The following is a 12706-nucleotide window of genomic DNA, read 5'->3' as shown; positions in this document are numbered from 1 at the left end:
TATCCCACCAACGTTGACGAGAAAATGGTCGATGTGAGAGTTGCAGCGCTTGTGCATTGTCTCGAGCTCTTGGATACGCATATGATGATTGACCAGCAGCCGCCTTGGCCCTTTTGGATATGTTGACAATATCATCCGGGGACAAAGGGATAGACTCCACGTAAATACTTTAATAAGGTTCACCTACTCTGTCGCAGTTGAGGCCTAGTGATAAACGCGATGAAGCTAGACGTGTTTTGCACCAGCCCCCTGGGCACGGCGGATGGTTTCATCGCAGAGCTAATGGTGGAATCAATCACAGAGAAAACGCCATGACCGAAGCCTTCCTTCCCTCTGATTTGTCTCAATCGTTGGATTACCTCCCATGAAAGCCTGCCCGTCAAAGGTCCGGCGGGGCGGAAGATATATCCACTTGCCGCAGGTTGATATAATTGCAAGTCCGTTCATTCTCCCTCTCCCATAGCGATACGGGTTTCACGAAAGTAAAGCCGCGGAAACCCGTGTCAATACGGGACAGCATCATGACTTCTATCCCACAGGACTGTGATGCGTAATGGGCAGGCATCAACTACTTCCTCAAGATGCGGTAAAAGCAATGAGAAGAAAGTGGCCTCATAATGCAGTCGATTTGTTCTCAGAAAACATCGCATTGTCTTCCTGGATCAGGTAATAGCCGAGGAAGTACATCTCATCTTGCCTGATGAATGTACGTTTTCTGGATATAAACGGACAGCAGCATGCAGGTCCTGACATCTTATCGACCACCAAGAAAAGCAAGTCGGCGTCATCTGTTGCTTGAGAAAGTCACCCACTAGAGTATGGTGCCGTTTCCGATTGTGTCTAGAGTTATGCTCCATCTACGTCGGTTGCTATGGTCTGGTCTACAACTCCATCACCAATCTCCATGTCGCGACAGCACCCAAGACAGGCAAGCGTCTAACTAACAGTTCTCCTGGATGTGATAGCTAGCCAAAGAACGGGGCATCAGTTTATTGCTGTGCAAACCACTGCCCAGTCGCTCGGTTAACCAACTATCAAACCAATTCAGCAAGGGTGTCGGCGGTCGTAAGGGGACGCGCTGGGCCCCATTTAGCTCGCCCAATCGATGGAAACACAAGCTCGCGAATATGATAGAATTCATTTAGTCACTTTCAGTGTTGGGAGTTCATCTAGAAGCTGCAGAAGTACTAAGGTCCCGAGGTCATAGCCCTCATGAAGAGGGATGCTGGAGAGTATTTACTCATGTAGCTGGGATGAACGCCATGTACGCTGCCGCGGTGCCGTGTGGAAGGCATATTCTAACCAATCGCATCTGTCTCTACATGATCTTTATGGAGTCTAGCATGGAGGATCTGGAAGCATCCATGTGTCGTTCGTTTTCCTAAAGACCCATCAAATAACTCATGACGTGCATCATAACCGTGCCGGCCAGTCGCATCTCTCATCTTACCTCATTGTCACCACAGCCCCTGTGAAGACCCGCGACTTGGCTACATTAGATTACCGACCGTGCAGCCGATCATCCGCAATTCGTTTTGTGCCTTTTCTACGATTGACGTCTCCCACCGCCGGCTGAATCGAGTCTTCAAATGCGAATCCTGGTCCATGATTGGTGCAGGTGAAACATACCATGCTGAGACCATGTATCCACCACTTAGTGTTGAATCGGCCGAGAACTCGATAGCTTGTTTGGGAATTCGCTTTTGATTCCGTCTTGGGATGGTCTGGCAACCCCAGTCTGGCACCGCCAGACCAACGGCTTTTCTTGGATGGGGAATCCTCGCCAAGTCAACATTCTTTAGCCAATTTGATTCTGCTATTAGTCAAGCTCCTTGCATTTTCTGTCGCAAATGAGCTGAAGAAGGGCCACAGCAGCCTCGGCTGGTTCGATCGCCGCGCTGGAGGGGTAAAAAAGAGGTGATTATATTGACTCAGCTTTCATGTTCGGACTGACGGCTGTCATCGCAACTCATGTATAAGTAGCGCAACGTCCCTCGTCCCATCACGGTGTTCGACAGAATCTTCAAATTAGCTCGACGCCAACGTAGCATCTGCCTGCATACAATCTTTCCGGTCAAATCCTTAACACAGAACGCTATTTCTGTTCAAAATGGTTTATTCGCCAGTCGTCGCTTTAGGTTTTCTTGGCGCTCTGCAGGGCAGGGGCGAGGTTTTTCAACGACAGACGAACGCAACGGGCTGTGCAACGGGCGTGCATATGATTGTGGCCCGGGCCAGCACCGAGCAGCCGGGAACGGGAGTCATCGGCGCCATCGCGAACAGCATCCAATCGCAAGTTCCCGGGTCCGACATCGTGCCGGTTGATTATCCCGCTCTCTTGAATCCCTACCAACCGTCGCAGAAGGCTGGTGTCACAGCCATGACCAAGCTGGTTCAGGACTACGCGAAGGCATGCCCTCAGACGAAGATGGTTCTTATGGGATACTCTCAAGTTAGTGTTCATTGATTGGAAGCGTGGCAATTCAGGAAAGTTGACAGATTTGCATAGGGAGCACATGTCACTGCCGATGTTCTTTGCGGCACAAGCGAGACGGGCTTCGAGACTACGGAGCCTCAGGCAACAGACGTGACGGATAAAAGTATGTCTTGAATAATGCGGATGAGTCTTTGATGGCTATTGACATGAATGTAGTTGCCGCTGTCGTTCTCATGGGCGATCCCAGCCACGTGACTGGACAGCCTTTCAACCAAGGAACCAGCCAGAAAGATGGCGTGAGCAATATCAAGAAGAATTCCCTTCAAGAAAACTCGGTCTTACTAACGATGTCATGCGCAGCTTTTCCCGAGGCAAAAGACCGCCGGCTGCGACGCCGTTTCCAGCAAGATGGCATCCTTCTGCAACAGTGGCGACCCATTCTGCGACAGCGGTATTAATCTCCAGGTCCATCTGAGCTATATCCAGTCGGACGGAAACGCAGCGACAAAGTTCATCATGTCCAAGGTTGGTGGCGAAGCTACTACATGACTGGGAGAACGACAGGTGCGATGCAGTTTGCCAGCCTGCGCTTCCAACTGTACATGACACTGCTATCACAGATTGTTGGTTTCCTGACTCTATGAAAGGCTTTTTACGGTACTTTTATGAGATTGGCACTAGTAAATACCTTGGTTTTGATATATATGGATTAGTCCTAGCATATTTAGCGTACAACAAAATGTCCAGTCTTCACAAAAAACATCGCTACTACTTGAGCAGCCTTCTCGCACTGTCCCTGGCAAAGTTAGAGTTCCATTGTGGCTAGCAGCTGATCACCATCACACAACTAGACGACTAAGACTTGTGAATCCGCGGTTCAGGCTGAAAGAATTTTCAGCTTTCCAGGAAAACCTTGGCTGGGCTTTTCATGGTACTGCTAGAGCTACTTCAAGTTGGAAGGAGTGCCTTGGTAAACCGTTTGGCCAATGAAATATCATGCCTCAGCGAGATAAGGCTACAGAGGCGTCACATCAAGTGCCTCAATCATGGGGGCCTAGTAAATCACCGCCCATATGCAGACTGGCATAGATAAATTGCACTCCAATCACTGCCGCAGTTGTTTCTTCCGTAAAGATGCTGACAAGAATCTTTTGTGAGGAATCATGCTGAAGCGCGAGACACCACCAACAGCTTTCCATGGAATCTAATGCACGAAGTGCCGATACTCCACTCCCATCACACAGCCATCCCTCCTGGGGTAGACTGACCGGGGGGCCATTACACCCTTTCGTCCCAGTGACCGGGCTGGCGTACCAAGAAGAGGAAAATGTTTAGCTTCGAGCATCAGGACCCTGATAGCGGGATGGCCCGACGGGTGCCGTTGCAACGGCCATGCAGGTACCAACGGTCCCCCACCATTTTTACGGTGACCGGGCCCAACTATATTTCCTCTGCTATGTCTTCAACTTCATAGTGCTGCCCTGCAACGTCGCGTTCACCTTGTTGACGATATACATCGATTCCCAGCGTTTTCTCGTCTCAATATGTCTGTACACGCTGCATTGCATAAACGAGTCCAACAGTATCATAGATCTGATAATTTTGATTCAATGCTACATGTAGACTTCCCAAATGCCGGGGTTTGCTCCTTGGATCCATCAGTCTTCCACTTTTCAGTCTCCTGAGCCACCTTTGCTCCCTTAGACCTTCCATGTTGGCCACATGCAACCACTTTGTGCCAGTCTTGATTCAATCGTACCGTAGACATCAAAAGTCAAACCATCCGGGGCCTGTTCGCATCCGCCTTTCCACACCTCATGTGAGTCAATTGACCGGACTTCTGGACGCCATCACTACTGTGGCTGTCTTGGAGCCATGAGGGTGTCCTTACCACCTCCACTTAGAACTCTGTCTAAACCACGCCACGATGTTGCGTTGTGTAATCCATTTAGACTTTGGCGAACTGCTTTTCGAGATACAAAAAGGCATTCATCTTCCCCTGGCTTTCTGCTCTTCTCCTTTTTCCCTCTCAGATCGCTTTGCACGCAGGTAAGTCTTCCAGATTCATTTTTTCATCGGAATCAAGAACCAAGAACAACTTCCCAATACTGTACTCTCTGCTCTCTTCTCATCATGTCTTCTTACGTTCACACTTCTTTCCCCATTGAGATGGAGGTTGACAGTCCCACCACCTCTGATCTCTCTGGTCCTCTTCTCTCCTCTTTCTCTTCTCTCTCCCTCGGTGTTCCTACTCCTCAGGCTTATCCTGTGGAGATGGATGTCGATGATTTCTCTCTTCAGGCTGCTCGACAGGCTTTCGCGGATTACAAGAAGAGCAAGCGCTCCTCTTCTAACCGCAAAAATCCATTTCTTACTCCTCTCTCCTCCTCCTCCTCCTCCTCTTCTTCTTCTTCTCTCTCTCAGGACCGCCCGAAGAATCCCTTTGCTGGTGAGTCCGCTCGCGCTAAGCGCGATGACTCTCGCAAGAATCCCTTCGCTGTTGTGGAATCCTCTCGCGCTAAGCCTGATGGAATTCGCAAGCGTCGGGGTGGTGGTAAGGGTAGAGCTAAGGATCAGCAACAGCCCAAAGGTAACGGACAGCGCGGATCTCGAAAGACTTCTGGTCAGCATCAGTCTTCCAAGCCTGCTCGCAGGCCTAGACAGAAGCGCAATCAGAAGTCCAAGAGAAACGATCAGTCTGTCAATCCCTTTGCGCAAGGTGCTAATCCTGTCCCTCAACCCAAACCCCAAAATCCCTTCTCTAAGGGCGGTACTTACAATCCTTAACTCCGCTTCCGCTCCTCTCTCTTCTTTTCTCTCTCCTTTTCTTCGAGTCTTGTTTCTTCTTGTAATCCAAAAAAGCCAAAAAAAACTTGAAAAGCCTGAAAAAGAGGAAAAAAATCCGTTTCTTTTGTCTTGTTTGTTTTTGCTTCTTACTCTCTTCTCTCTCTCTCTCTCTCTCCTCCTCCTCTCTCTTCTCTTCTCTCCGCAGTTGTTTTTGGTTCTTGTGACTGGTGAAAAAACTGGTCGACCTGTCATCGCTTGCGTGTAGGCGATTTTTATTTTCAATCTCCCCGGCCCCGGCGAGCCACCATCGTGAAATCGTCTTTCTCCCTTCCCCTTCTCTCCCCGGCCCCAGTGAGCCACCATCGTGAAATCACTCTTCTTCCCTCCCTTTTCTCTCCAAGGCCCCAGTGAGCCACCCTCGTGAAATCATTCTTCTTCCCACCCTCTTTTCCATATGGCCCCGGTGAGCCTTAATCACTACTCCTATGGGCAATGAAGTCGGACTCCAAACCTCCCCGTGGTATTGCCTGGGAACTTCCTTTCCTTCATTGGATCGGATGCAAAGTCCTTTGGACTGGAGACGCAAACTTTGATTAGAAAATTCTGGCTGTTGTTTTTGAATATAATTACTTTCAAATCACTCATTCTCTTCTGTGCTTTCCCAATTTATAGTGTGTCATTGTTGCTTTCTTCTTGGGCTATATCAATCCGCTCTGCCATCTGTGACCAGTCCCCTTCTTTGCGTTGCCATTGTACCATCCTTCACTCTGGACACCTCTATATGACTGATGATCTCGGTGCTCGACATGTTCCTACGGACCCCTCTGTTCATCAACGGCTTCTCAATCCATAAGCCCTGCGCTCAATGTGAATGCTGCTTCAGGTTTACCTACTGCGTAGGTCTCCGATGGAAGATGGTCAGGGAAAGGAAGAAAAAAGACTGAAAAGGTAAGCCTGAGTATCAACCAGATATTGATTTTAATTGTGAAACACGTTACTTTTATAGCATAACTTTTGTGTTTTGGTATCAAATCGAGTTTCAAGGTCATGATATTCATTCACCACTTCCACTATTCAGTAGAGCATTACCATTTCATCTGTGTTATGAAACTGTATGTAAACTTAAAATAAATGTAAAAGGGGAAGGGATAGGCAGACCCTTGTTGTAGATTTGAAAGAGAAGAGTGCTTCGCGGAGCTGAGAGAGACAGAGAGCGATAAGGTCGAATGAGTATTTCTTCGAGGACTTGAAAAAGGCCAAGATGCTACTAGTTGAGGTTTGATCGGAGAGGGTGGCGCTGGTATTTGCGTTGTCTTCCAATCAGGGGCAGACCGAATTAAGCTAGTGCCCGATTTGAATAGAGCGTCTAGAGACACCAGACCTGGCGTGGATAATATTCCAAATCAAATTATCCGAGTATCTTTACTACTACATAAAAGCAAGGCGAAATACTTTTGGCATGGTCCCGCAACTGTCGCCAATGTCTGCCTATGCCTCCCTTGCGCAACTTTATTGCTCAGAGCTAACGAAACGCTCTGGTACGATGTTACCGCGTGGGTGGACTGTCGACCTTAGCTTGTGTCAGGTTGGGAGTCCAATTCGACCTCAAGTCAGGGCAAGCGCAGGGACAATCAACAAGTCTCTATATCAGCTTCCGACTGACCGGGTAACCTACGGTTAGAACCTCTCTTTTACAACCCACGCAGAGAATCAATATACAGTCAATTGACCTTTCGTCACCCCTCAGAACTACGGTTCGAAACATTTACCCTGTGATACCGATACCGACAGCTTGAATGTATTTAATACGGTCATATCCGCAACGGTCGTTAGGCTCAATCACTAACGCTAGTAGGTTCCATACTTTCCGGTCTCGTTGCACGTCAAGCACAATTTTGGCCACTGAGAGTCACTGCTCTGCCTGGGCCAGACCCACACTACCTGGTAGGGAGTTTAAACTTACCCATATCACCATTGTAGAGAGATTGCAGTACCGAGGGTGTTTAACATACTTAATACTAAGGTAGCACAATATGATTGATGAGGTAGGTTGAGCCATAGTGAGCGACATCTCAGACGTAGTCCACATGGTTTTGATGTTGGAATGGGAGTATTTAAACCAAGTGACTTCACGTCCCCTGGGGCGAAAAGGCCAATCACACGGCCAACCCGAGCTAGATAGGACACCACACCTGCATCTTCTAGCCCTGTACACTTGACAAAATACGAAATGCAGTCTCCGAAGTTGTCTCGAGGTATCTGCGCCCTTTTCGTCGTCTTGATGGCGGCCACCTTCACCACTGCCTCCCCAGTCGCCGTCAACTCCCAGCCAGGCCCCGCCGTCGATGACACCTCCATCGCCCCGCGCGCCTCCGGAGGCGGCTGGTGCTGGCCCTTTTGCAACCCCTTCCTCCGCGGCGTTAACACCCCGAGCACCTACAACTTCCGCACTCCCCCGTCAACGGCGGTCCGCCCACAGTACTTCGACGTCCCGGGCAACCAGTTGACCATCGCTGTCCAGACCATGACCACGGGCGCTGTGCAGGTGACGGTCTCACTGGCGCGGGGATACACGCCGCCGTCACACGCCCAGATAAACGTGCGCCTGCGTGTGGGCACCGTCAATATCGACTTCAATCACGCCAACCTCCAGTTCGGCAGCGAGACGGCCGGCGTGGAGATTCCGGCCGAGCAGGCGGCTGAGTTTAGGACGGCACAGCGGCCCACGGATGGGTCTTTTACAATCAAGCTTTTGTATGAGTTGGACCAAGATCTTTAAGAGACTCCATCATTTGAGACTCTGGGCAGGGACTCTTGGAACAATTGCAAGTGGCCGAGTTTGAATTACAAGGCACAATACGTGTACGCCTCTATGGAGGACTCGAGACTCTTAGAGGAAAAGATAGGGCCCATGCCAATCGTCGAAGGGCGCATTCTAGCTCGACACTTGGTACATGTATCCTTTCATGATTAATGTAGACGCTATCCTTTGAAAACGGCATCAGCATGCTTATTGAACCATTACTGAAAGTTTCATTCGAGACCAAGTCAAAAGGTTCATACATGTAGTGCTGAAAACCAGCCGCATTCTCGAGAATAAAAAAACAGATTCATGGAAAGCCAGATCTTACCCGTCGAGGGCAACGTCTCGTTTCTTACCCCCCCCCCCCCCTCCCCCCCCCCTGATCTTCCTGTACTACGGTACATCGAGACTTGATTTTTTCGGTTTATCTTAATCCCGCAATGGCTGCAAGTCATTAGCATCCAGAAGAGATATAACGGCCGGTGTAAGTGTGGGCATCGATGCTGGATCATAATCACCTTCAGCGGCAAGCATCATCACATACGACCATACCCACTGGAGAATTCGGGATCCCGTCCGCTCTCCCATCGACAAACCAGTGAGGGCCGGATTAGTAGTTGGGTCGGTGACGACCAGCGAATACCTGGTGTTGTATGTTTTTTTCGCATCTGGTGATGCCCTCCTTTTTAGAGGGGTGGGGGGGTTTCCTTGGGCCCAGATCTTCTCGCGATTAATCGCCAATTGCCAGTCGCCAGACTGATGTAATATATGTATAAAACGATAAGAAACCCTTTTCCATTAGGCCGAATTAATTCTTGCCGTAGCGGTCCTACCCACTCAAGTCTCTCCAGTCAATAATATCAAAATTGTAAAGTTACTTTTACGTGCTAAATGAATAGCTAAAATAAGCCGGAGATAATATAATTGCTAATATTAAAACTAATTCTATTATCTAAACTAGCTTTAAGAGAAGGGCGCCTAGTCGCCAGGCTCTCTTACTAACGCTGGTCCCAGAGCTAGAAACACCTATTCCTAGGTGCCCAACGGCCACGGTAGAGGCGCCGGTCTACGGCCTAATCCGTACAGTAGTACAATTACTAGCTGAATAGTGGTTAAGACAGTGGCTTTGTAACTGTGGCGATTGGCAATTGGCAATTAATCTTGAGAAGATCTGGGCTTTAGTAAGTGTTGCGATATCTCTTTGCTTCACTTGGATGTTGATTATTGGTTCCGCTGATCCCACGGCGTACGACCCCGGGGCCCCGGGCGCCGGTCCCGCCACGGAACCAGACCCGTTTAAAAGTCGCAGCAGTATCCATGTATCCCAATGAGACTTATCAAATGTCGGTCCCGTCCTACCTGGCCATGACTCCGATACGTTTTTTTTTTTTTGGCTTTTCTGCATGAGCCCGGTGATTTTGACTATGCGCCAGTGCCAGGAAATTCCCGCCACCTCAAGTGACATTCGGTGTTCCGCGGCCGGTCATCACTACAACCGGCGACAGTCTTCGGGACAAACGGATGTGCGTCTCCCTGTCGGAGACAACGGCGTCGTCCAGCGAGACGTACCACCTACAGCGATGCCACACCTTTACGAAAATGCAACCTTGGATAGTCAACGTTTAGCTCCAAGCGTCACGCGACGTTGATTAAATCGCGGCTTCGAACCCCGGATCTTCCAGAGCCACCCGAACACATCGTATCATGCGAAAAGGGCAATCAGGTCCACCAAAAAAGGCCACCCCCGCGATAGCAACGATATCAACGACCGGGGATCGGCCATCCGCGGGTGCCGGGAGAGATTGTGGTTCCCAATTAGAATAAGGACTCTTCGCTCATCTGAGAAAACAAAAGACGAGGCAATTCCGCGGGGAATAAATGGGACGACGTTGAATTCATCCAAAGATTTCAATTATCTTACGTAAAGACCAACGGCCAACAACCAAAAAAAGGGAGTGCGTTTTTGCTCGTCTTCTTTTAGTGCATCATGGACGTCGCCGAAACGCACCTCGTCACCGGCGGCAGCGGCTTCATCGCACAACACCTCGTCAACGAACTCCTGACGCAGGGTGTCCGCGTAAACGCGACAGTACGCAGCCTCAAGAATGAAAGAAAAGTTGCCTCCCTCAAGGCTCTTCAAGAAAAGCATGCAGGGCGATTGCAACTTTTCGAGGCCGACCTCCTTAAGCCTGGCTCGTTCAAGGAGGCGATGCAGGGGTGCTCGGTGGTCCACCATGTTGCATCACCGTTTATGATGGCGGAGATGATCAAGGACGGCCAAAAGGAATGTGTCGAACCGGCGCTGGAAGGTACTCGAAATGTGCTAGCAAGCGTCAAAGAGACACCATCAGTCAGACGCGTTGTTCTGACATCTACAAGTACGTGCACGCATTTTAGTTTCCTTTCCTATCAATGCAAAGTCGTTTCAATAGTACCAAATTTCTAACGTTCAAATTCGGGTTTACAGTCGGTGCCATTTTCGGAGATTACGAGGACGTCAATGACAAGATGGGGGGCACATTGTCCGAAAAGTACTTCAACGAGACCAGCACCGTAACGCACAACCCATACCACTACTCCAAAGTACTCGCAGAAAAAGAAGCCTGGGAAATCGCCAAAGGACAAACCCGATGGGATCTCGTGGCGGTCTGCCCAGGGCTGGTCCTCGGACCGCCCCTGTCTGCGGGCTCCGACTCGGGCAGCTTGTTCCTGATCGACGAGCTACTCAGCGGCAAGCTGTTCTTTGGCGTACCCAACCTCAATTTTGCGACCGTCGACGTGCGTGAGGTTGTGACGGCACATATCAAAGTCGCGGCGACACCCGCAGCAAGTGGTCGATACATTGTGACGTCACGCCAGTTGGCCACGTTCCTGGAGATGTCCAAGCTGTTTCGGAGACTGAGTAAATCAAGGCTCATCCCGAACCACCTTCTGCCCGACATTCTAGTTCAGGTCGTAGGACCCTTGTTTGGATTAACCAGGAAGTGGATAGCGAGGAACTTGGGGAGCAAGTTCGACATAGACAACAGCCGAAGCATCAAGGAGCTCGGGATTGAGTATCGACCGCTGGAGACTACCCTCACGGAGCATTATCAAGCATGGAAGGTGAAAGCGTGAATACCGATTGGAGTAATGGAATTGAGAGACGATGAGCGGCGGTTCTAACATGAAATATTCGACGATTTATTATGTACATACATGTACACATAACAGGCGCTAGCCCCTACCCCTCCGAAGCATGCTCATCTGGTGATACCATGCTTGTTGCATCTCTGGCGCCTCATCGCAACATTTTCCTCTAGATATAGATGGCGTAAGATAACTTCGCCTGGCCAGTTCTGTAACCGCCAATTAGTGGGTTGATTCTCTGATCATCCTTTTGATATAATTCATGATGGCACGTGCCTGTTTATTGAAACACGTCACGATAGTGCGTATGGCGTTAATTGCTGCCTACAATTAAACAGCGTCGTTTTTGCGACAAGATATTTTTAAAAAAGATGGCCAGCAATCACCATCGCTGATGAGTATTGCAATAACACAAATTTGCAGAATCCAAATTGAATTGAAACGCTCATATTCGAATTCAAGCCAAGGAACAATGCCAATACGCAAAGCCATCTTCATACCAGAACAATAGCGCCCGCGAGCCATGCCGCTACTCTTACAAAAAACGCCCCAAGCCTGCTCCCGTCCACCCATGTACCTACATACATGCCGACCTACTCAAACAATGCTCATATGGTGGCAGCAGCACGTCCAATCACCACCAGGCTCCTGCTTCCAAACGCTATTGCAAATGCCCTCGGTCGCGACGAGCTTCTTGCCCTCCTGGCGCCACGCGGTGACGCGGTAGACGAGGCTGGAGCTCATCATGTCAATCTCGACAAACTCGGGGTCGTCGTGCATGCGGTACGCCGTCCAGGGCTCCCAGTCGTCCTCGAGGAACTCTTGGAGCGTCGGCTTGGACTTGGGGGAGAGGGGCTTCTGGCCCGGGTGGGCGAGGACGGCCTCCTTGTCGAGGTACTTTTTCAGGTGCTTTGGCTTGCTGTCGCACATGGCGCGCCAGAGGAGGGTCTCGGCTTCGATTGTGTCTTCCTTGTTGCGGGAGTAGATTGTTCCCGATCCTGCGTTTTCGTCGCCCATTGTGATGTCTTTTTATGTTTGTCTGTCTTTTTTTTTTTTCTCTTTCTTTTGCTTTCTATGTTGTCTGTCGTGTATTCAGAGCTTGTGAGATTTTTCTCGTACGTGATGGAACCGGTCGAGGTCAGTGGTGGGAGGATGGGATGCGGGAGCGGCAGCGGGAGCGAGGTTGGGGGCGCAGCAAAACAGCTTTATGATGTCGCCCAGAGAGCTCTGGCCTCCAGCGGCGGCATTGCGTGTGACGGAGTCGTCCAAAAACAGGAAATCCTGGGTTTGCGTTGCGCGTCTGATTGGGCGGGCAGGGAAATGCTCGCGCGGTCTTGGGCTTGACGTCACTCTCGATGATGGGCAGCGGCGAACAGGGGGCCACCAGCGGCTTATTGCGGGGGAGAGCGTAAGGGACAGGGGGGTGGGAGCCTGGAAACAGGTTACTTGATCTGGCGAGGTCTAGATTCTGCCTCACTCACTCACTCCCTCTGCCTCTCCCTCTCGGTGAGTGAGAGGTTTGAGAGAGCATGCGACCTCTGATGTAACGC

General features: G+C 50.1%; 5 protein-coding genes across 5 annotated transcripts; 4 read left to right on the top strand and 1 right to left on the bottom strand.

Moving 5' to 3' along the window:
- Window positions 1-2110: 2110 nt before the first annotated feature.
- On the top strand, window positions 2111-2986 carry CORC01_11782 (cutinase; the record flags this gene model as incomplete). The annotated part of the gene is made up of 4 exons (XM_022623404.1): window positions 2111-2452; window positions 2510-2600; window positions 2654-2733; window positions 2798-2986. 4 exons carry the CDS (start codon window positions 2111-2113, stop codon window positions 2984-2986), a joined length of 702 nt encoding a protein of 233 aa, XP_022470083.1.
- Window positions 2987-4570: 1584 nt separating this feature from the next.
- Window positions 4571-5224, top strand: CORC01_11781 (uncharacterized protein; the record flags this gene model as incomplete). Its single annotated transcript, XM_022623403.1, has 1 exon — window positions 4571-5224. One exon carries the CDS (start codon window positions 4571-4573, stop codon window positions 5222-5224), a length of 654 nt encoding a protein of 217 aa, XP_022470082.1.
- A 2230-nt stretch (window positions 5225-7454) lies between these two features.
- On the top strand, window positions 7455-8003 carry CORC01_11780 (uncharacterized protein; the record flags this gene model as incomplete). The annotated part of the gene is made up of 1 exon (XM_022623402.1): window positions 7455-8003. One exon carries the CDS (start codon window positions 7455-7457, stop codon window positions 8001-8003), a length of 549 nt encoding a protein of 182 aa, XP_022470081.1.
- A 2011-nt stretch (window positions 8004-10014) lies between these two features.
- CORC01_11779 (NAD dependent epimerase/dehydratase) lies at window positions 10015-11144 on the top strand (the record flags this gene model as incomplete). The annotated part of the gene is made up of 2 exons (XM_022623401.1): window positions 10015-10405; window positions 10495-11144. 2 exons carry the CDS (start codon window positions 10015-10017, stop codon window positions 11142-11144), a joined length of 1041 nt encoding a protein of 346 aa, XP_022470080.1.
- Window positions 11145-11753: 609 nt separating this feature from the next.
- Window positions 11754-12173, bottom strand: CORC01_11778 (uncharacterized protein; the record flags this gene model as incomplete). The annotated part of the gene is made up of 1 exon (XM_022623400.1): window positions 11754-12173. One exon carries the CDS (start codon window positions 12171-12173, stop codon window positions 11754-11756), a length of 420 nt encoding a protein of 139 aa, XP_022470079.1.
- Window positions 12174-12706: the final 533 nt, after the last annotated feature.

This window comes from Colletotrichum orchidophilum (assembly GCF_001831195.1).
Source record: "Colletotrichum orchidophilum strain IMI 309357 chromosome Unknown Scaffold_133.1, whole genome shotgun sequence".
Lineage (NCBI taxonomy): Eukaryota > Fungi > Ascomycota > Sordariomycetes > Glomerellales > Glomerellaceae > Colletotrichum > Colletotrichum orchidophilum.
The sequence above is the reverse complement of the archived record's forward strand: the minus strand, read 5'-3'. Positions and strand labels throughout refer to the sequence as shown.